Raw genomic sequence first — 21,884 nt, 5'->3', positions numbered from 1 at the left:
TTCAGAATTTTTAAAATGTATTGACTATTTATTTTGATTTTACTGTTTATTCGAGAGCATATGCACCCCAGAGGCAAAACGGCCTTCCCCACAATATACTTTTGGATAAAAAGAGATGTCATATGTTCAACCCAGATTAGCAAATAAATTTCAGGACAAAAGATGCCTACAATGCTCTGCTGTGAAATTTGCTAATACAGATGGACTGCAGTGTACTTTTGTCCACACTGAAATATGAGACAATACTCTTTTCTTTTTAGGCAACACAGTATTCTTCTTGCAGTAGCGCAGCTTAAGGTAGCACACAAATTTCAGTACAAAAAGATGGAACACATGATGCTCTGCTGTCTAAATATACAGATGGACTGCAGGGTATCTCCACACAGAAAGAGTAGTCACACAATACTCTGATTTTTTTCCTATCTGGTAATTGGTCTGTACATGTGAATCTAGTAGTAAATCCATGAACACACAGCCCAACAAATTGAGAGCACAAATAACCAAATGATGGCCATAAGCTATGAGCCAGAATAAAAATCAGTCAGAGTCATACAAACTACGAAAAATGGCACCGGTCAGTTAAGAAACATCAGAAATAACCCAAGACTTCCTCTGCTCTGAGCAAGCGCGAAACCTACATGGAAGGCTCTGGCATATACTTTTTGCCGCATGCGCTGTCACCTTGTGGAACGCCAGGAATGCACAGATTTTCGACAAGGACTTCTGGGGTGCCAGACGTGTCTACAAGGAGATTGCCGATCTCATCAAGCTCTGCACTGTGCGGGCTCGGGGAGAACCAACCAGGGAAGTACTAGTGAATGGGCTAATCTTATTGGTTCTGCATAGTTTACACACCTCCATACAACCCCCCCCCCCCCCATCTCCTTCCCATGTAATTCTGAAACGTCTTTCTGATGGCCTGGTGATGGCCAGCTGTGCGGCGCTTACATCACCTTCATGTAAATGACTCCGGTCATCCAGGCGCTTTTGCCTGTTTTGAATGCATAACATAGAAAATGATCTATCTTTTTATTTCAAAAAAAGTTAAGAAATTTAGTGAGATTTCTTCAGAAATTGTTTTAATTGTAAAGTATATCACAAAACTGACACAACATAAATACGACAATATACAATTCATCGATACCAAGCATAATAGAAGCACAAACTGAAATCCGTTCTCCTAGTATTACAATCTGTTTATTCCACAAGCATAACAGACACGGATAATAGCAGGTCCAATGCAAGCCAATGCACTGAACCAGCTGCTTCTGTGTTCAGATTAACACACTCGCAAACCACACCAGGCAGCCCCATCGATGCACGCAGGCACACAGGGCTGCTGCTTAGTCAATCACTCCAAGTTCATACTCATGCAGCCAAGAGGCAGCAAGCAGGCATCCTCAATCGCAAGCCATACTTCCGCGCGCACACACGTCAGTGCAAGCAGCCAAGAACCATGCTGCTTCTTATTTGAAAGCCACAAAGGTGAGCGCCACCACAAGCTCACACCTGACACAACAACACACAGTAGCAGTAGGAGCCGATTGACCAATGACCGACACCACCAGCAAATCTCTTTCAAGCAACCCGGGAAGCACACAATAAACCAAACATGCAGCAGACAGCAGGACTTGCAGGAGCGAGCGTCCATCTGGTCTCCCATTAAGGATGGAAGAACCACATCAGTGCAGCACAGCGCAAGGATCACCTACACAATGTAAGTGGCAGAGTGCAGAAAAAAAAGGGTGAGTAGCAAAACTGACATTGAGTATGATATTGGCAGTTTACAAAAGTGGATTTGTTACATGTCAGAGAGAGTACCTGAGCACGGAGACCCTTGGCAGTTTCTTCTTGTAGTAGCGTGAGTGCACCGGCGCCTCAAAGTGGCCAGCGGCCACCTCCTCGTCCCACTCCAGAGAGTCCCAGACGTCTTTCTCGATCTCGACGGTCGGCTTCTTCATGTCTCCGCTGCGGGCACCCACCACCGGCAGCCGGCGCAGGCCCCAGCATCCTCTAATCTTGATGGTATTGAGCTTTGGTGCCACCATCTCCACCTCGCAGATCTGCTGCAGCACTGGCAGGTCGTGCAGGTGGATGGTTGTCAGCCTTGGGAATGCTACAACTTGGATGATATCTGGGTACCAATATTTCTCGTCTAGCACGAATATGTGCCTGAGGTCTCCGCAGTGGATGATGTGGAGGGTCTCCAAACTTGGGAAGGAGCGGAACCACACAGGGAGCACGAACTGGAGCCTGGGGCAAGAGCGCAACCGTAGATGCTGCAGCTTTCCGAACGAACCATCATTGAACCCGTGGTAACGGTAACCACCTTTACTGCATATCCAGCTGGCCATCAGGAGATCTGACGCCCAAAAGGTCTCCAGCTGCCAAAATTCACGTGATCCCCTCGGGAAGACTTCACCCAACTTGGGGCACCTCTCCATGCGGCATTGCCTGAGAACCTGCGGGCTGTATCCCGTCGGCAAACTAGCACTAGTTGAGACATCGTGGACATGCAGGGAATCAGCAAACCTTGTCATCACATATCCCAGTCCACTGTCCAAGACGTGGCTCCCTTTAGTAATCTCGATATGCCGATCCAGGTTGTTAGCCGGAGGCTTAGGAAAGGCTGCAGCAGGGGCATCACCAACCATGCTTTGGACATCACTGTACCGGTCTGCTTGAACAAGCTGCAGCAGGCTAACTTGATCTCCATACATGTCAATCTTCTTCTCCTTTTCTTTCACTTTGGATTGACTCAGCTCACTATACACAGCAGAGGTGACATGGATATTAAGATAAACATTCTCAGCAGCTGCATAATGATTACATAATAGTTGCCACACTGACCGAGCAAGCCTTGCATCCACAACAATGGCGTGCACCTCCAACTGAAAGGAATTGTTCCGGTCAATGCATGGCCGAGAACGGCCAGTTCCAGCTCGCGTATCAATGCATAACAATTCCAACTTGAAGCTATCAGTAAGGCTGCTCCAAATTATTGCCCGAAGGTGCTCACATCCTAGCAGAAATAATCGCTTCAACATTGGTACTTCTAACACCATAGTATTGAAATTAAGTGTCTTGATTGCAGCTCCGGAGAGGTCAAGCTCAACGAGATTGTCCAATCCACGAACAAACAAATTCTCCAATTGTGAGCAACCTTCGAGGGAAATCTTAGAGATACTGGCACCCTCCTTTGTTGTTGGGGTAGATGGACGTTCTTGTTTCGAAGGTAGCTCAACAGTTGGTGCCCGGCAGGAAACAGACCCATATCCATCAAAGCTGAAGGACTTCAGCAAGCGAGGTAGCCCATCAGGGACAACAACATCTTTAAGCTCATTGCAACCATCCAGAATAAGCACTTCGAGCCTACTTGCCTTAGATAGGCTGTTTGGTACAATGTTCATCTCACTGTTGCCAGACAGGTCAAGTATTTCTAGCTTTGCTTTGTCCATGAAGGAGTTGCTTGGATCTGTTGAAATATCGGGTCCACGTGTAGGCTTGATTATCCTGAGCCTTTGAAGATTCGGTAGCCGGCCTTGTAAGCAACTTATGTACTGCCAACACCAGACTCCCTCCATGCTAAGCTCCACGAGGTTATCCATTAGATCCAACTTTTCCTGCGATAAGATTTCATTCCACACAGTGTAGCGTAGGTCCAACACCCACAAGCTATGCAGAGAAACCCACCCGGCATAATCCTTTCCTTCACCTGTTTTGTCATCTGTACAATTGTCCAGCCCAAGGAATCGTAGGCCATGGCATTTCAAGAAAGGAGGTGATGCAAAATTGAAGGCACAACAACAGAGGGATAGCACACCAAGGTTGTTGGAATGTTCAAACAAACCATCTGGTAATGCTACTGGCTTATCGGACATTACAAATTCCAAGAAGAATGACGATGTCTCTTCAGGTAAAGATTTCATAGCATGTATTTCCCTATCACTTGACCTGGTTGAAATCCAACGGTATTGTCCTTCTTCATACACACCATCTTCTTTAACAACCAGGAAAGGAAGCTTGAAATCTTTCTTGAACTTTGCGAGCACATTATCATCACACTCCCAGCTTATCTCTCGGTGCAACACGTCACGTATCTCCAATGTTATGTCTTTCTGCAGTATCCCATCACATATCCAACAATTGGAAGCAACACCAACCCAATCAGAATTGGTCTTGTTGTGAAAACTACGTTGCAGGAATAGTGTGTAAACATAACAGTCAACAACCTTCATTGGACTGACTCCCCACAAGCATTGATAGTGAGCAGCTATGAGGGCAGCCTCTTTACACAATAGTGCATACAACTGTCCACTTGTTAAATATTTTTCTCTATCATAAGCCAAAAGATGGGTGTACCTCAGTTTTTGTATTAGTTTATGTTGTTCGTATTCTGTTATGGTCAATATCCTCCTTTTGTATGTCCATATCATTATGTTCTTTGTGAACTTGCCAAATGAAGGAATACCAAGGGGATATAGATCGATCTCATCATCAACCCCGGAATGGAAAATAAGAATAAATCTACTGTCCTTCATAATGTGATAGATCTCTTCTGACACAATTGTTATTTCATCCCTTGAAATTTTATCAACTCCATTAAAATCATCATCTCCATCCTGCTTATCCAGTACATCCATTACTGAGCTGCCAAGGTGTAGCTCCTCTGCAATTGCCCTCTGCAACGCCCTCCTACCTTTCCACTCAGAGCAATCTATATGAATTATTTTATCAAAGCATAGTTCCGGAGTGGTTCTCTTAGAAGGGATAACTTCTGCTATGGATCTAAGAACGGTAGATGCCCCAAGTCCACTCCAACCATGAAAATAGATGACCCTTTCTTCTCCCTTGTTACGAAGAATTCGGAATATCGCTTCTCTGGCGCCATCCACATCTATGGCATTGGTAAACTAAATTAACACAAGAAAAACTGTAATTATACCAAGTTTGCTAGTTGCATAATCCAATTCATGTAAATGGATAATCTGAGTATACACGAATTCGGTGAACTAAAAAGTTGGTGTGTGAGCACCCATTTGGAGTTTGGATCACAAATCCACAACTGATATATCTTGTGGGGCCAGCATATGGGCGTTGGTACAAGGAGGGGGTCAAATCATCTGACAACTAAGCCTATCTTTAGTTTACTTGAATGTCAGTTTAGCTACTTATTTTGGTAGATAAAGATTATTTGTGTTGGTTGGAAAGTTAAGATCAGGTCTGCATCAGCCAACCCTATATATAATGGTATGCTCAGATAGTACGTGATATCATAGAATCAATAAAGAAGAAGAAATTAGGCTTATCCCATAACCAAACCTTTCTCGTGCCCATGACACACTAGTACTGAACTTAAGACATATCTCCGCATACCATCTATGGCCAAGCAGTGTCGAGCCCAAGATGGGGCTAGCACATCGACAGTGAGCAATCTTTCAGGACCTTACCTCAAGCAAGATAGCATTGATGACAATCATGTCGCCCCAAGTTCCATCCAACCTTTGACGGGTCAAAAGATGCATGGAAAGTCGGAAAGGTAGGACGAGCTCCTACCATTTGGCAGGTCTGCAGTTCTATGGTACAGGAGGTACAACATTTCACAACGGCTCCTTCATGGACGGTGTTTGCGAAACACATCTGACCCTGTTTCGGACCCAAAGTCTGTAATGCTTAGCTCGACGCGATCAAAAACTCACAATACACCAGTATAGTGAACATCCCAATCTCGTATGCTTGTGTGAAGGACTTAACGGAGCGGCACTAGGCGGAGTCGTTCGTGGTTGACCTTCACAAGCTACTCCAGACGGACGTACCTATGCTGAAATATCCGGTCACCTTGTAGTGGAGTGGAGGATGCCATGGACCATGCCATGTACGTGCTGACGAGGAATGGGAGAGCCGAGAGGAGGACAATGTCACCCCTGCATTAGAGCAACACTGACGCGCCGATGCATTTCGTGTGCGCCTGTCCGTTTAGGTTGAAACGGAAGAAAAACGCCTTCCCAATGTGCTGATGCAAACCTAAAATTGGTCCCCTCATTGTCTGTCTGGACGCATTCTCAGCCCATATGTGCGCCTGATTTGCTTTCACACAGACACGAGACGAACGCGTCGTGCGGCCAGTGGAAGCGACCCGAGTCCACACTTATTTTAATGGCAAGCGTGCGGGGCCCGGTCTCATCCACTTGCCACTCCCGTCCACATCTAGCCACACTCACACCTCGCCGGCGTTAGAAAACCATAGCCCTAGCCATGGTTGTGGCTTCTTCGGCAAGGGGAAGGCCAAGGGCAAGCAGGAGGAGAGCAGCTTGTTGCACGCCGACGAGGTGGACGGTACGGTGGTGCCAGCGGCGGGGAGGGCTCACCGGCCACGGGACCGGCTGTACATCCTAGTGCAGCGCGCACGGTACCACTTGGAGTACCGCATCCCGCTGCCATGACCCAATGTAAACCTCCCCCATGGATGGCACCTCGACCCCCACCACACCACGGTGCTGGCAGTGCCACAGTCACTGCGCGCATGTGGAGGAGGTACGCACGCACCGCACCCTCCTGATGCCTGAGCAACGACATGACCCGGTGTACGCGCTAGACTTCCCCAACTAGGAAGTCTGGTTTGCCACCGAGTACGACGTCCGTCGTCGTGGCGCCATCCAGCTCGGCGCCAACTTCACCCCCCCCCCCAATAGTGGCGCAAGAGGACGAGAAGACGGAGGCGGCCTGTTACGCTGCACTAGAGGAGGCGCTCTAGCGCGCCCTCAAAAGTTCACCGTGCGAGGGGGACGCGCACTGGCCAGGCATGAGGAGGCGTTGTTGCTGTCGGCGGCGGGGGATTGCGTCTATCCCCTGCCACCTCCGCTTCTCCCCGAACCCAAGCCCGAGCCCACGCCGCCCCCGAGAGGTACCAATGGGAGGGTGTCGTTCGGGAGTGGATCAGTGCCCCCGCCATTTGGATTGGTGCGACGGAGGAGCAGGAGGTGGCCTACCTCCAGCACTGGAAGGCGTGCGCTCTAGCGGAGGAGCATGCCAAGGGGAGCGCCTCATGCGGCTGGAGCGCGAGGAGGAGCGCCAACAGTGCTGGGCAGGCGAGGAGGAGGAGCGGTGGGAGCGCGACGGAGGAACATGAGGCGACCTATCTCCAGAAGTGGATGGCGCGCACGCTAGCAGAGGAGCGGGCCTAGGGGGGCGCCTCATGCAGCTGCAGTGCAAGGAGGAGGAGCGCTAGCAACGCTGGGTACGCGAGGCGGAGGAGCAAGGAGAGTGCGAGGAGGAGTAGCGCGTGTGCCACGCAGGAGAGCAACCGATGTAGCAGATGATGGAGGAGGTGTCACGGGCAGCGTACTAGTGGGCCTTCCTGTGGGCTCCGACGCGGGAGCCCTTCTTCAGCCTCACCGGCTCCGACAACGAGGGCTGCGGGCTAGGCGACTGAGAGGCGCCTTTTTAAAGTATTTTTATTAATGCCGAATTCTGTTGAAGTGAACTTTGGCCCGAGATTGACCGACTGTTTTGATGTATAATTATATTTAGTTTATTTGCATGTTTTAAATTTATGCCTATTTACTTCTTTTTAAGGCCACATGGACTAATGTGTCGGTCGTGTTTGGTGCACCAGCTGACCCAAACCAAAAAAACGGACACACACACGCATCCACTCGGCTGACCCAAACAAATAAAAAGCAGACAAAAACAGCGTTTGTTTGTGCCAGTGAGTTAAAGTTGCTCTTAGAACAAGAACAAGGGCATCTCGATTCTCGGGCCGGCCCTTGCCCGGAACCTTCTCGAGCTTTCTTGTAGACACATTCTTTATTGGTTTTGATTTGATTGAATACCATCTTAGCTAGTTATCTCCATAGATAAAAACTACGAATATGGCTTGTGCGTTGCAACGGGATAAAATTTCTGTCAAAATTTGCACCGTGTGTTGGCTCTAGAGAATTGGCTCACGAGCTTTCTAATCCTGGACAGAGGTAGTATATGGAATTGATCAAAATGCAACGGTAGCAAATAGGCCAGTGCATAGTTGCAACGGTAATAAAAATTGATGTGCATTCAAATTTAGTGAGGGTTATATGTGCATCAACACTTTGGTTCTAGGTTCCGCACAAATCATTACACTTAATGCTATTACTTACTATGTCTGTTATTTATTAATATTAGGCTGGGAGTAATTCAATATGCTAAGTGTGTGCTAATCCCAAGTACACTACCAATATATTATTATGCATAAACTGTAATCCCATTTTAATTACAATGACACCACGCCATGCATGATATCCATAAGGCCAATGCTAGACGTCATTCGGATGTACTCCCTCCGTTCCTAAATATTTGTCTTTCTAGACATTTCAAATGACTACTACATACAGATGTATGTAGACATATTTTAGAGTGTAAATTCACTCATTTTGCTCCGTATGTAGTCACTTGTTGAAATGCCTAGAAAGACAAGTATTTAGGAACGGAGGGAGTAGGAAGGAAAAAGAAAGAAAAGCTTGTTCGCAACCGTCTTCGTGTAGCCGTTAATTGAGTGAACGCCGTTTCCCCCTTCTCATAGTTATCCACCTCGCACACTTATCGTTACTCATCAATCCCCATGTGCCATGTCGCTGCAGCCGGCTCGCTGACATTGTCGACCATTGCCGGTCACCACTGCTGCATCTCCCGTCACAGCAGCTGGCTTGTCGTCGACCACCTTTTCTGCAATCTCCCATTTGTAGCAGCCGACGTTGCTGTAGCTAGCTCATCTTGCCCTTCGCTAACCTTGCAAAATCCCCCGTTGAAGCTTTTTGGACGTGGCTAGCCAGTACCTAGGCGTCCGTTGGTGCGATCCGGCGCCTGTACCATAAATGGTAGGACGTCCTAAAGAGTGCAGTCAGTCCCCCATGTCTCTTCCATAAAAAAAAGAGCCTGCCCCCCCCCCCCCCACGCCAGCTCCACTGAGCCCACGTGATTCTAGGCCTTGTCACATGTGCATTAATTTGAGGTTTCAATTTTTTTAAAAGCCTTAACTTTTGATTCGAGTGCCAGAATTCAAAACCGTTTTCACCGATGGGTTTCTCACGACGAGTTCTTCAAATCTAGATCCCATATGGATAGGTTTCGTCGATATTTTTTGGATGAGCAATTTTGGGTGTAATGAAGGCAACTTTAGTGCTATAGGAAAGCAACTTCTTTTTTGGCTTAGTAGGACTTCTATGATGTTGGTTTGTGTAAAAATGAGAAAATCAGACAAAACATGGGGCACCTTTAGTACTACATACAAGCAACTTCACTGTATTATGCGTACCTATGAATTTTGCTAACATTATTTCAACTTGCCTATTCATGGTTGCTTAGTTTCCTATCGTTGAATGTCAGTTTCCTATGGTTGATGCTCAGTTGCCTACAAGTACTATAAAATTGTCTACCATTGATGCCCAGTTGCTTGCTATTGGTAAAATAGATGCCTATCATTGCTACTCAGTTGCCTAACTTTGCAAAATTAGTTGCCTATTTAAGCGACTACATTACCCAAAACCAAGCAACTGTCTATACAAAACCAAGCAACTGTCCATACAAAACCAAGCGAATGTCCTAGCAAATCCAAGCGACTACATTACCCAAAACACCATACAATACTTTTCAAGAAAAACCAAGCAGCTGTCCTAACCAAACCAAGCAACTGCATTATGACACGATGCAACTCTTCTAGCAAATCCAAGCGACAACTTTGTCCTCATACCAAACCAAGCAACTGCATTACAACTCGAGAAACTCTTCTAGCAAATCCAAGCGATTGCTTTGTCCCCCATAATTCACATAATTGCGAATCTATTGACTGCAAAAATTAACGCACCGATTCAAACTAAAATGCCATGCATCTGGACAAGACCCCCCTGGATTTTTGGTAATAGGCAACTTCATAAGTAGACAACTGGGAGAAATGTTTTGTCTCCTTTTACAAAATATGGACAGGCGATAATAGCACATCGTATGAATGCACCTTCATAACACAAGTTGCCTCCTTTAGTACCGAAAGTTGCCTCCATCTAATACCAAAGTTGCTTACGAATGATGTTCAGTTGCCTACATATGATGAAAATTTGTCCGGCATGGTTTCTATGTTTTCTACTATATACTTGCTAGATAAATTCACTAGTACACATGGTGCAAGAAAGTTGCTTCTGTTTAGCAATAAAGTTGCCTCAACTAGAACCAAAGTTGATTTAAAAAAATCATTGAAACCTATTCATATGGGATCTAATTTTGAAGATCTCGTCGCGAGAAACCTAATGGTGAAAACGGATCTTCGTTCTGATACTTGGTTCAAAAGTTATAGCTTTTTGAAAAAAATGAGACGGAATAAAGTGAGATGACATCAGCATATGCATGCGGTTAATCTTTAGGGACAACCCAACACCTCACGATGCCAGGTACATCACGAGGGGGAAGGAGGCCATTTTTCTAACAGTTTGTCGTGTAGCGCAATTGCGTCAGCATCGGATGGCTTGCATGCGTGCGCTTGACTCCACCGAATAGCGCAGCTGCATTATCTAGCATTTAGGCAGCTATTTCAGACACCATTGTTGTATGTACGTGTGTGGATGGGGATCGGTGGAAAGAAACGACTGGATCACTGGCCTCGACCGCCTCTTGTTGTCTCCCTCTCTTCAAGCCTCGTGGCTTCGAGGCCCTCTCTCCTCGTCCGGTGGAGATCGCCAGGTCTACCCCACTCGAATTAATTATGGACACTGTTCTGTTGCAGGTCTCACATATGCATGCTGTTTAATTAGTCCAAGGGCCTCTCCCATTAATTTCTTTTTTGACTAACTCCTTCGAGAACTCGCAAACATATTTGAACAGGTGGGATTGTGTACAAGAAAATGATGTGGGACTATCTATTGACCAGAATTTTCTCCTTTCTACACAAACACCATCTAAATCATCTGGTTGACCCTGACAAACGACGTAGGGGATGGACCGGGGGCTAAGACCGAAGAGGCAAATGCGTCAGCTACACGAGACAACATGCGTACAAGAATTTTGCTAGACAGACGAAAGCAAATGAAACGGAAGGATGCAAACGAACATTAAGGACGAAAATTTGGGACTGTGGGTTGAATACTAAATCGACATGGACTATTCTGTAAAATTGCTGACGGTGAACGGGCAGAAGCAATCGATACTTTATTAATAGGTAAATATTGTGTTAATGTCCCTCATAAAAATTACGCTAATAAAGAAGAAAGGATGGACTTTCCTCCAAATAAACACCCTAACATCTTTTTCTTTTCATGGTAAAACGTGTCTCATTCATATCATAAAAATTAGAGTGCAAATCACGTAAAGACCGACATAACAAAACTGAAAAGATAACAAAATATCTAAAACACCCTAACATCTATCTTGCCCACGTTACACAAGGATCTGCCTGGCTAAACCCTTCAGAGTCTAGGTTGTGACATACTAACGGTCGCAAGTTAATGTATTTAGCGTTGTTCATTTTTTTTCATGCTAGTATGTCTCTCATTTATATAGTAAAAGTCAATACCCATCAGCCAAGAAGACTAGTCTTTATGCAAAGAACCACCAGCCAAGAAGTAGAAATATAATCAAGACCAAAAAATCCTCGGAGCTTGACACTAACACCCGTCACCTTCCTTCGGCACCATTGTATTAGCCACCAAAGAAAAATATGACGGACCACCTCGTCACCCGAGCTACACGCGGTGGCTCCATCGCTGATGTAGGTTTTTGGGCGTCAAAAGTGGCTTGAAGCCATTCCCATTGAAAGAATCTCGCCGGGGAAGTACCCAGGAAACACCATCGAACTCGAGATCTTGCAGCCCGCTCAACTAAAATCTCGAATGAAGAAACCGTACATGTTAGTCGCAAACCATGAACCCAACACACACTCCACCGCCTTCCATATTCCGTCGATGTAGATCAAATTTGCGATGGCTCCTAAACTAGCTCCCAAACTCCGCACCAACGCTGAAGCAAGCATCGTCGCAAATGCGGAGCCGATGATACAAGTCCACCACAAGAATGCTCTCGTGTCCAAGCCATCCCTCCATGAACAAAATAGTTTCCAAATCTATCATCAACAATAAGATGCATCGCCTCGTCAAAGAAAGATTTGGAGCTTCTTTATTTTGCGCCACCGTCGGAAGTCAAGGCATTGAACGACCAAAAACCTAAACGTTATAGTGTTCTAAACCTATAGCTATACACGCCCGCAAGCGTGAGATCCGTCAACCCCTGCACCACGACCAAAGAGGTCGTCCACGGAGGGGAGCCAAAGAGAGTCGCCATGCATGGCCACGGCACCAAGATCGCATTTCTTTCTTCAAAAGAAAGAAAACCATTCGCGTCTACTCTACCCTCCATCTCATTCGTATTTTGGTTGTTGCTAGTTATGGACTACCTACACCACGATTATTATACAATCTCTAAAGCACGCCCTCACCCCGCTTCGTAGATAAAGGACAACACATGACCAAATAATACAGGGTAATGAGGTGGCCCACTTACAACCAGATTCTAGGGTAACCAGCCAACATAAATGCACGTGACTAAGCTTCCGAAAGCTAACATAGGAAGGACTGAATAACTACGCCATGTCAAGCTTTAAGGCACCTAAGCTCCACGGCATCGCCCTCAGGAGGCTGCACGGCGTGAAGCGTCATCGCTGCAGAGTTGGAGACGAATAGGAATTTTCATCTAAAACACTGGCACAGAGAGGAGAACCACAATGGCGTCCCCAAGAGGATAGCGGCACCAACTCGTGTCACCTTCATCGGCGCCAAACGTGCGGAGCTTTCGCTTGATACCTCGTCCATTTCACCACAATGCATCCAAGGAAATTGCGACAAGCACAAGCCTTCAGCTCCGGTATCTAGGCGCCGCCACTGCCAGCAATAGAAAGCGAGCTCGAGCCTCCCCTTCACTACACCCCTTGCCGCCCAGACAACCAAGATGGATAGTACCGCCATCGTGCTCATCATGGAGCCACTCATGCGAACCACCATCCGGGGATGCCGCCCCTTCTTCGATGGCCCAATGCACCACCAACCCTCCGCACCACAATATGCTAGCCATAGTAGTAATAGCGGAAGGCCATCCTTCCATTTCTAGCCCGGCATCAGCCGCCGGGTCTGGGTCGAAGACTCCACCGTAGGAGCACTGATACCATCAACCCGAAGCAGTCCCGGTGGACTAGGGAGCCATGACCCAATGTCTACCGACGGCCACTACCGAGCAATCTCTAACCCGAGCCCTCTGGCCAAGCATGGACTATCTCAAATGCCGTCATGCCCGTGGCCATCGACATCGATCCGTCGATGGCATATCAGTGACAGCAAGCCCAACTCGAACCGACATGACGAATGCGCCATAGGCAAAGAAAGCACAACGCGAAGTTGAGCACCAACACAGACAAGTCGGCGCATTGTACCTGTGACACCAGACATCGTCCACCCTCGCTGACCAGGTCCACGCCGCCCCGCCGCAGCCAGTGCCTCACAACGTCAACACGAACATCACCGCCGCCCAACACCAACAGAAGTGTTGCCCCATCACCGCCCAGGTAGACTCTAGCAGCGCCACCACACCGGGAGCGAGCCGCCACCCAAATCCGTCGTAGATCCAGGGCTAGGATGCCATCTTTTGGCCTGTGACCTAAGCGGCAACCACACTGCATCACCGCTAACTCCCTGCGCTGCCTGCCAAGGCCAGGTCCCCGGATTTGGGAGCCACCTGACACCGCACGCGTCCTCCAGAGAGCGCCAACCCATGTGTAGCCACCGCACAGCGAGCCCGTGCTGCGAGCCCATGCCCATGTTGAAGCCACACCCCCTGACGCAAAAGGCGCCGCCATCCGCACCTCCTGCCGCACCGCTGCCCCACGCGAGCAAGGTGCCTCCGCGCGTCCAGGCCGTCACGCGCTAGCCTCCAGACCCGAGAGGAGGGGAGGAGATGCCTGCCGCCACCAACGCAAACAGGGCTTCGCCTAGTGGCAGGGTGGCTGGGGAGGGGGCGTGAGGAGGGTGAGGAGAAGTCAATGGCTAGGGTTCATCCTCTCGGTCGCCCGTAGGGGCAGCGTGAGAGAGAGGGGATTTTTGGGGAAAGAATTTACTGCTGATTAATATTATACATCAACAAATTTAGTTTGTTATGCTAATTAATATCAAGTGGTTCAAAATTTAATGTACGCATCTTTATCGTCTTTGATCAAGTGCATGAGTACATTGGGCCACAAAAGGCTTTGGATTCTTCGGAGCTATCTGGATTTGTTTTTCAGTTTTCTTCTATTAGTGTCAATATTGACTTAAACCAAAAATGGCCTGCAGTTTGGTAACCACCTTTTTCCACGGGTTGCAAGAGGTGAATTAGTTTGCTAACCAACATTGACTTAAACAAACCCAGATAATTAACGCCCCAGAGGTTCATTTGTTTTGTGATGGTCACTAGATTGAACTTGAAATGACGACACCAATGAACAAGCAGAAAATAATAAAATTTGGTCAAGACCCTTTTGCATATGTAACAAGATATTTAAGTATCGACGGTGATATTTAGGTATACACGATTCATTTATTGTCATATAACCGAGACTAACATAAAATAAAATAAAATGTTAATGAAATTTTGTAGGTGCGTACCTTTTACGGTGCATCAAGTCTATTGGAGCCGTTCATTTTTGTGATTGGAGGGTCCAAATCAGCCAATACTACAACAGATTTTCAGCAGTATATTGATCAATTAAGGGCATTTTAGGTAGTTCACTCTATTCATCAATCCTCAACGAGTAGCAGTTCTATGGCCAACAGTCATCAACCTTGACGTGCGACATCACGTCGTCGGCCACGGCGAGGCTCCTTGGGAGGAACTGAACATCGACACTCGGCATTAGCACTGCTGCTTAGTGCTTACCGCGTTCTAGTACGATGTGGACTGAGGTGAGCTGAAGTCGAAGTCAACGTCACGCATGTCGCCGGCCGGACACGCTGGACTCCTTCTGTGGAGGCCGCACAGTAGCATGGCGTCGATCTCAAGCTCGACCTGCCGTGCCGTCTACGTTCATCGGCTGGATGAGGCCCAACTCGATACAAAACAGACCGCCCTCGTTGCCGTCGTCCATGCCTGGCCGACCAAGAAGGGTCTGCATGCATGTCAGCGGCGAACTCCATGGGCTCGGCGTCTGGCTGTAGCTTACGATGTTGCCGGGGAAGAACTGAATGTTGGCGCAGGCCCGACTCATCGAGGCAAATTCTTTAGCAACCAACATCGATACAGCCATCGATAGGTGCTGGGGCCGAAGCAGCACAATCAAGCCCAAAAAAAAAACAAAAGAGAAAACAAAAAAGAAACAACTGCGAACATCGACGGATCAACGAAAACAACGACGGCCCACAACAGCTGCGCCCACCGAAGAATTCCACCACACTTCAAGCATTCCGGACCACCGCATACCAAGCAACACTTTCAAGAAGGATCGCGACGCCGACGACGCTGCTGCCTAGACAAGTCCTACGGTTTCCCCCGGTACGTAGAGGAGTGCGGGGAAGGGGCAAACCCTACGCCCTCCAGGAAGGCACGACAGCGCCCACAGGCGTCATCGCGTCGGTGCCGGACAAGCCAACAAGGATTTCTCCTGACCACCAACCACCCACGACTCCAGACGATCCATCATGCGCCACCAATGAACAAGACCTCAATGACAAGACCTCAATGAGGAGGAGGAGGAGGAGGAGGTTAGTCTTGATGGGCAGGTGCCAGGTGGTGCCTCAAAAGGTCACCTTTTAATACTTGGGGTCAATGTTGTAGAAGGATAGGAATATCAATGAAAATGTGAACCATCGAATCAGATCAAAGCCGGATGGATGAAGTGGCACCAAGCTTCTAGCATTCTCTCTGAGAAGATAGTGGCACAAAAGCTAAAAGGCAAGTTCTATAGAACGATGATTCGACCCACAATGTTGTATGGCGTCGAGTGTTGGCCAACTAAATGGCGACATGTTTAATAGTTAGGTGTGGCGGAGATGCGCATGTAGAGATGGATGTGTGGCCACACAAGGAAGGACCGAGTCTGGAATGATGATATACGAGATAAAGCTGGGGTAGGACTAATTGAAGAGAAACTCGTCCAACGTCGTTTGAGATGCTTTGGGCATATTCAGTGCAGGCCTACAGAAACTCCAGTGTATAGTGGACGGCTAAAGCATGTTGATAATGTGAAGAAAGGTTTGGTTGATCGAACTTGATATGGGAAGAGTCCGTAAAGAGATATATGAAGGACTGGAGTGTCATAAAAAAACTAACCATGGACAGGGTGTGTGGAAGCTTGTTATCCATGTGGGAAAATTATGAGTTGGTCGCGAGATCTTATAGGTTTCACCTCTAGCCTACCCCAACTTATATGGGACTAAAGGCTTTGTTATTGTAGAAAATATCTACATGTGTATATGAGATTTGTTTCACAAATTTACGGGACTGACACGAGCTTTGCTGGATTTGTTCCGTGTGTACTCCTAAATATTCAATGGAGCTAGGAGCCAAAACACCAAACTCCTTTCTTTCCCTCGTATATACTGACTCCTAATCTTATCAAGAGCATTCTAGCTAGCCACATACATAGTTGTCTTTTCACATTTATAGCTATATCCCTCCTCCGGCCAGTTAAATCAGAAAATTTATACCCCCGCAAAAAAAAGCATACAATTTATACATCACATGCACGATTATAGGTAAAAGCTTGATGATTAATTAGTTAGTTCATGAACATAAATTGCACAAGAGTATTACCCGTGTGGGAGGAGTCATGATGTTCTCTACCAAGACCAAGAAGAAAAGCAGCAGCAGATGAACCAATCTAACCCATCGGGTGAAGTTCTGTAACCACTGCCTGCATGCACAGCAACGACAACATGTTACAATTGATCTTCACCATTGTTAGTTTACCAGTAATACCCCGTGCAATTTTAGCTAGAACAGGGTGCAAGGTCAAGATTGATGTCTGAAAGAGAGCTAACAAAATGTTACTACTTCTCAATAGTATGTGGCTATGTGCATACCTTGACAGCAGACAGGAGGAGCAGCTTGAGAAACAGAGACTCGATTTGAACTATTTGACGTGCCGTGACTTCAGATGAGAGAGATATGCAGGAGGATAGATATGTTTTGCTCTGTCAGCATTCTTTCTTTAACCAAAGAAGGCATAATTACTTGCGTGTTCTCAATCTAACCCATCGGATGAAGTTTTGTCACCACCGCGTGCCTGAATGCACAGCAGGGATAACATGTTACATTTCTGCTCCACCATTGTTAATTGTAGCAAGAACAAGGCCGTGAACATTGTTAACAGTATGCGCGTACCTTGGTGGTAGATTAAGAGCAGCTTGAGAAACGGAGACTTGATTCCAACTCTCTGAGGCGTATTCGATCAGCTTCTGCTACTGCTAGTATATTTGTGTGAATTCAGATCAGAGCAGAGGTTAGCGAGATATGCAGTAAAGGTAGCCTTCTTGTTTGTTTGGCAATGAGAATCAGTCCTTCCTTCTCTGCATTAAAGAAGGCACAATTCCTTGCGTGTTATCCCCGTACTAGATGGGTCTCTTTCTTTTCACCAAAGCATGTAGTGATGATGATGTCTGGTAGTGTACGCTAGAATTCTCTACCAGTAGATTAAAGAAGGTACTGACCAGTAAAGAAGCAGCAGCAGCAGCAGCAGCAGCTTAAGTATTTTGACCAGTGCCAAAAGAAAACAAGTCAAACCCCAAATGCGACCTTCAAACGTTACACTTAATTTAATTTTTTTAACTGACAAAGTACTGCTATACCGTTTCTCATGAAAATTGTCAAGCGCGCTTGTTACACTAACAAGGGCATCTACACAAAAATTCAGAATTTTTAAAATGTATTGACTATTTATTTTGATTTTACTGTTTATTCGAGAGCATATGCACCCCAGAGGCAAAACGGCCTTCCCCACAATATACTTTTGGATAAAAAGAGATGTCATATGTTCAACCCAGATTAGCAAATAAATTTCAGGACAAAAGATGCCTACAATGCTCTGCTGTGAAATTTGCTAATACGGATGGACTGCAGTGTACTTTTGTCCACACTGAAATATGAGACAATACTCTTTTCTTTTTAGGCAACACAGTATTCTTCTTGCAGTAGCGCAGCTTAAGGTAGCACACAAATTTCAGTACAAAAAGATGGAACACATGATGCTCTGCTGTCTAAATATACAGATGGACTGCAGGGTATCTCCACACAGAAAGAGTAGTCACACAATACTCTGATTTTTCTCCTATCTGGTAATTGGTCTGTACATGTGAATCTAGTAGTAAATCCATGAACACACAGCCCAACAAATTGAGAGCACAAATAACCAAATGATGGCCATAAGCTATGAGCCAGAATAAAAATCAGTCAGAGTCATACAAACTACGAAAAATGGCACCGGTCAGTTAAGAAACATCAGAAATAACCCAAGACTTCCTCTGCTCTGAGCAAGCGCGAAACCTACATGGAAGGCTCTGGCATATACTTTTTGCCGCATGCGCTGTCACCTTGTGGAACGCCAGGAATGCACAGATTTTCGACAAGGACTTCTGGGGTGCCAGACGTGTCTACAAGGAGATTGCCGATCTCATCAAGCTCTGCACTGTGCGGGCTCGGGGAGAACCAACCAGGCAAGTACTAGTGAATTGGGCTAATCTTATCGGTTCTGCATAGTTTACACACCTCCATACCCCCCCCCCACCCCCCCACCCCCCAATCTCCTTCCCATGTAATTCTGAAATGTCTTTCTGATGGCCTGGTGATGGCCAGCTGCACATGCTGTGCGGCGCTTACATCACCTTCATGTAAATGACTCCGGTCTTCCGGGCGGTTTTGCCTATTTTGAATGCATAATGTAGAAAATGATCTATCTTTTCATTTCAAAAAAAGTTAAGAAATTTAGTGAGATTTCTTCAGAAATTGTTTTAATTGTAAAGTATATCACAAAACTGACACAGCATACATACGACAATATACAATTCATCGATACCAAGCATAATAGAAGCACAAACTGAAATCCGTTCTCCTAGTATCACAATCTGTTTATTCCACAAGCATAACAGGCACACGGATAATAGCAGGTCCAACGCAAGCCAATGCACTGAACCAGCTGCTTCTGTGTTCAGATTAACACACTCGCAAACCACACCAGGCAGCCCCGTAGCTGCACGCAGGCACACAGGGCTGCTACTTAGTCAATCACTCCAAGTTCATACTCATGCAGCCAAGAGGCAGTAAGCAGGCATCCTCAATCGCAAGCCATACTTCCGCGCGCACACACGTCAGTGCAAGCAGCCAAGAACCATGCTGCTTCTTATTTGAAAGCCACAAAGGTGAGCGCCACCACAAGCTCACACCTGACACAACAACACACAGTAGCAGTAGGAGCCGATCAACCGATGACCGACACCACCAGCAAATCTCTTTCAAGCAACCCGGGAAGCACACAATAAACCAAACATGCAGCAGACAGCAGGACCTGCAGGAGCGAGCGTCCATCTGGTCTCCCATTAAGGATGGAAGAACCACATCAGTGCAGCACAGCGCAAGGATCACCTACACAATGTAAGTGGCAGAGTGCAGAAAAAAAGAGTGAGTAGCAAAACTGACATTGAGTATGATATTGGCAGTTTACAAAAATGGATTTGTTACATGTCAGAGAGAGTACCTGAGGACGGAGACCCTGGGTAGTTTCTTCTTGTAGTAGCGTGAGTGCAGCGGTGCCTCAAAGTGGCCAGGGGCCACCTCCTCGTCCCAGTCCAGAGCGCCCCAGACGTCTTTCTCAATCTCGACGGTCGGCTTCTTCATGTCTCCGCTGCGGGCACCCACCACCGGCAGCCGGCGCAGGCCCCAGCATCCTCTGATCTTGATGGTATTGAGCTTTGGTGCCACCATCTCCACCTCGCAGATCTGCTGCAGCACTGGCAGGTCGTGCAGGTGGATGGTTGTCCAACTTGGGGCACCTCTCCACGCGGCACTGCCTGAGCAACCTCCATAAACCCGTAGGCAAACTAGCACTTGTTGAGACATCATGGGCATGCAGGGATTCGGCAAACCCCTTCATGACATCTCCCAGTCCACTGTCCATGACGTGCCACCCTTCAGTAATCTCGATATGCCGATCCAGGTTGTTAGTGGGAGGCTTAGGGAAGTCCTGCACCAGGGCATCACCAACCATGCTTTGGACATAATTGTACCGGTCTGCTTGAACAAGCTGCGGCAGGCTGACTTGATCTCCATACATGCCAATCTTCTTCTCCTTGTATGTCACTTTGGATTGAATTGGCCCACTATACACAGCTGAGGTGACATGGATATTAAGATAAACATTCTCAGCTGCATAATGATTATATAGTAGTTTCCACAACGACCGAGCAAGCCTCTTATCCACCAGAATAACATACACCTCCAACTGATAGAAATTGTTCCGGTCAATGCATGGCCGAGCACTGCCAGTTCCAGCTCGCGTATCTATGCATAACAATTCCAACTTGAAGCTATCAGTAATGTTGCCCCAAATGATTGCACGAAGGTGCTCACATCCTAGCATAAATAATCGCTTCAGCATTGGAACTTCTACCACCATAGTACTGAAATCAAGTGTCCTAATTGCAGTTCCAGAGAGGTCAAGCTCAACAAGTTTGGGCAACCCACGCAAAAACATATTTGCCAATTTTGAGCAACCTTTTAGGGAAATATTAGAGATACTAGCACCCTCCTTAGCTGCTGGGGTCGACGGGCGTTCTTGTTTGGGAGGTAGCTCAGCAATTGCCCGGTGGAAAGCTGGTCCATATCCATCAAAGCTAAAGGACTTCAGCAACTGGGGTAGCCCATCAGGCACTGTAAGACAATAGGCTTTGGGGGGAACCAGCACAACCCTCTAGGGGTGGCCTATCACACATATATATAATGAGGTGGTATACAACGTTACAATATACACATGTAAATACAGTCTAACACCCTTCCTCAATCTTAGCCACTTTCTAATGAATCTAGAAGGGTAAGATTGCGCCTGCAAGTCTCAAACTGTGGCAAAGGCAATGGCTTGGTGAAGATGTCAGCAAGTTGATCCTTGGAAGAAATAAACTTGATCTGTAGTTGCTTCTGAGAGACACGTTCACGCACAAAGTGATAGTCAACTTCAATGTGTTTCGTTCGGGCATGGAATACCGGATTTGCAGAAAGGTATGTAGCACCGATGTTATCACACCAAAGAACAGGAGGCTGTGATTGGGGTATACTTAACTCCTGAAGCAAGGACTGTACCCAGATGATCTCTGATGTGGCATTGGCCACAGCCTTATACTCAGCCTCAGTACTGCTACGCGAGACAGTAGCCTGTTTCCGAGCACTCCAGGCAATCAGGTTAGAGCCAAAGAAGACAGCATAACCCCCCATGGATCGCCTGTCATCCGGATTGCCAGCCCAGTCTGCATCAGAATATGCTGAAAGACAACCAGAGTCAGACGGTCGAATATGCAAACCATGAGCCACCGTGAAACGAATATAGCGCAAAATCCGCTTAACAGCAGACCAATGAGTGTCACGGGGTGACTGCAGATACTGGCAGACTCGGTTAACAGCATAGGAAATGTCTGGTCGCGTGATCGTCAAGTACTGGAGCCCACCAACAATACTCCTGTACTCTGTCGCATCAGAAGAAGAAAGAAGCACACCATCAACAGCATTGAGCTTATCAGTGGTAGACATGGGTGTAGTCGTCGGTTTGCACTTAAGCATCCCAGCTCGCTGCAACAAATCCAGAGAGTACTTCTTCTGCGTCATAACAAGGCCAGCATCACGAGAAGTAACCTCCACACCAAGAAAGT

The 21,884-nt window shown here is 46.9% G+C and overlaps 1 protein-coding gene across 2 annotated transcripts; it reads right to left on the bottom strand.

Annotated features, from left to right (window-relative positions):
• Nucleotides 1–1,163: 1,163 nt before the first annotated feature.
• Nucleotides 1,164–17,545, bottom strand: LOC123149493 (uncharacterized). 2 transcript variants are annotated; one of them, XM_044569155.1, is made up of 5 exons: nucleotides 17,359–17,545; nucleotides 17,058–17,260; nucleotides 16,789–16,888; nucleotides 1,822–4,913; nucleotides 1,164–1,708 (listed from the first exon to the last, which is right to left on the bottom strand). In XM_044569155.1, exons 3-5 carry the CDS (start codon nucleotides 16,804–16,806, stop codon nucleotides 1,705–1,707), a joined length of 3,114 nt encoding a protein of 1,037 aa, XP_044425090.1. In that variant the 5' UTR covers nucleotides 16,807–16,888; nucleotides 17,058–17,260; nucleotides 17,359–17,545; the 3' UTR covers nucleotides 1,164–1,704. The 2 variants fall into 2 exon arrangements, with proteins under 2 accessions (XP_044425090.1, XP_044425091.1); XM_044569156.1 differs by having other exon boundaries at nucleotides 1,822–4,897; nucleotides 17,359–17,526.
• Between the last annotated feature and the right edge of the window lie 4,339 nt (nucleotides 17,546–21,884).

The sequence above is a fragment of the Triticum aestivum genome, chromosome 7A (genome assembly GCF_018294505.1).
Source record: "Triticum aestivum cultivar Chinese Spring chromosome 7A, IWGSC CS RefSeq v2.1, whole genome shotgun sequence".
NCBI lineage: Eukaryota > Viridiplantae > Streptophyta > Magnoliopsida > Poales > Poaceae > Triticum > Triticum aestivum.
This window is presented reverse-complemented; position numbering and strand designations above follow the sequence as displayed.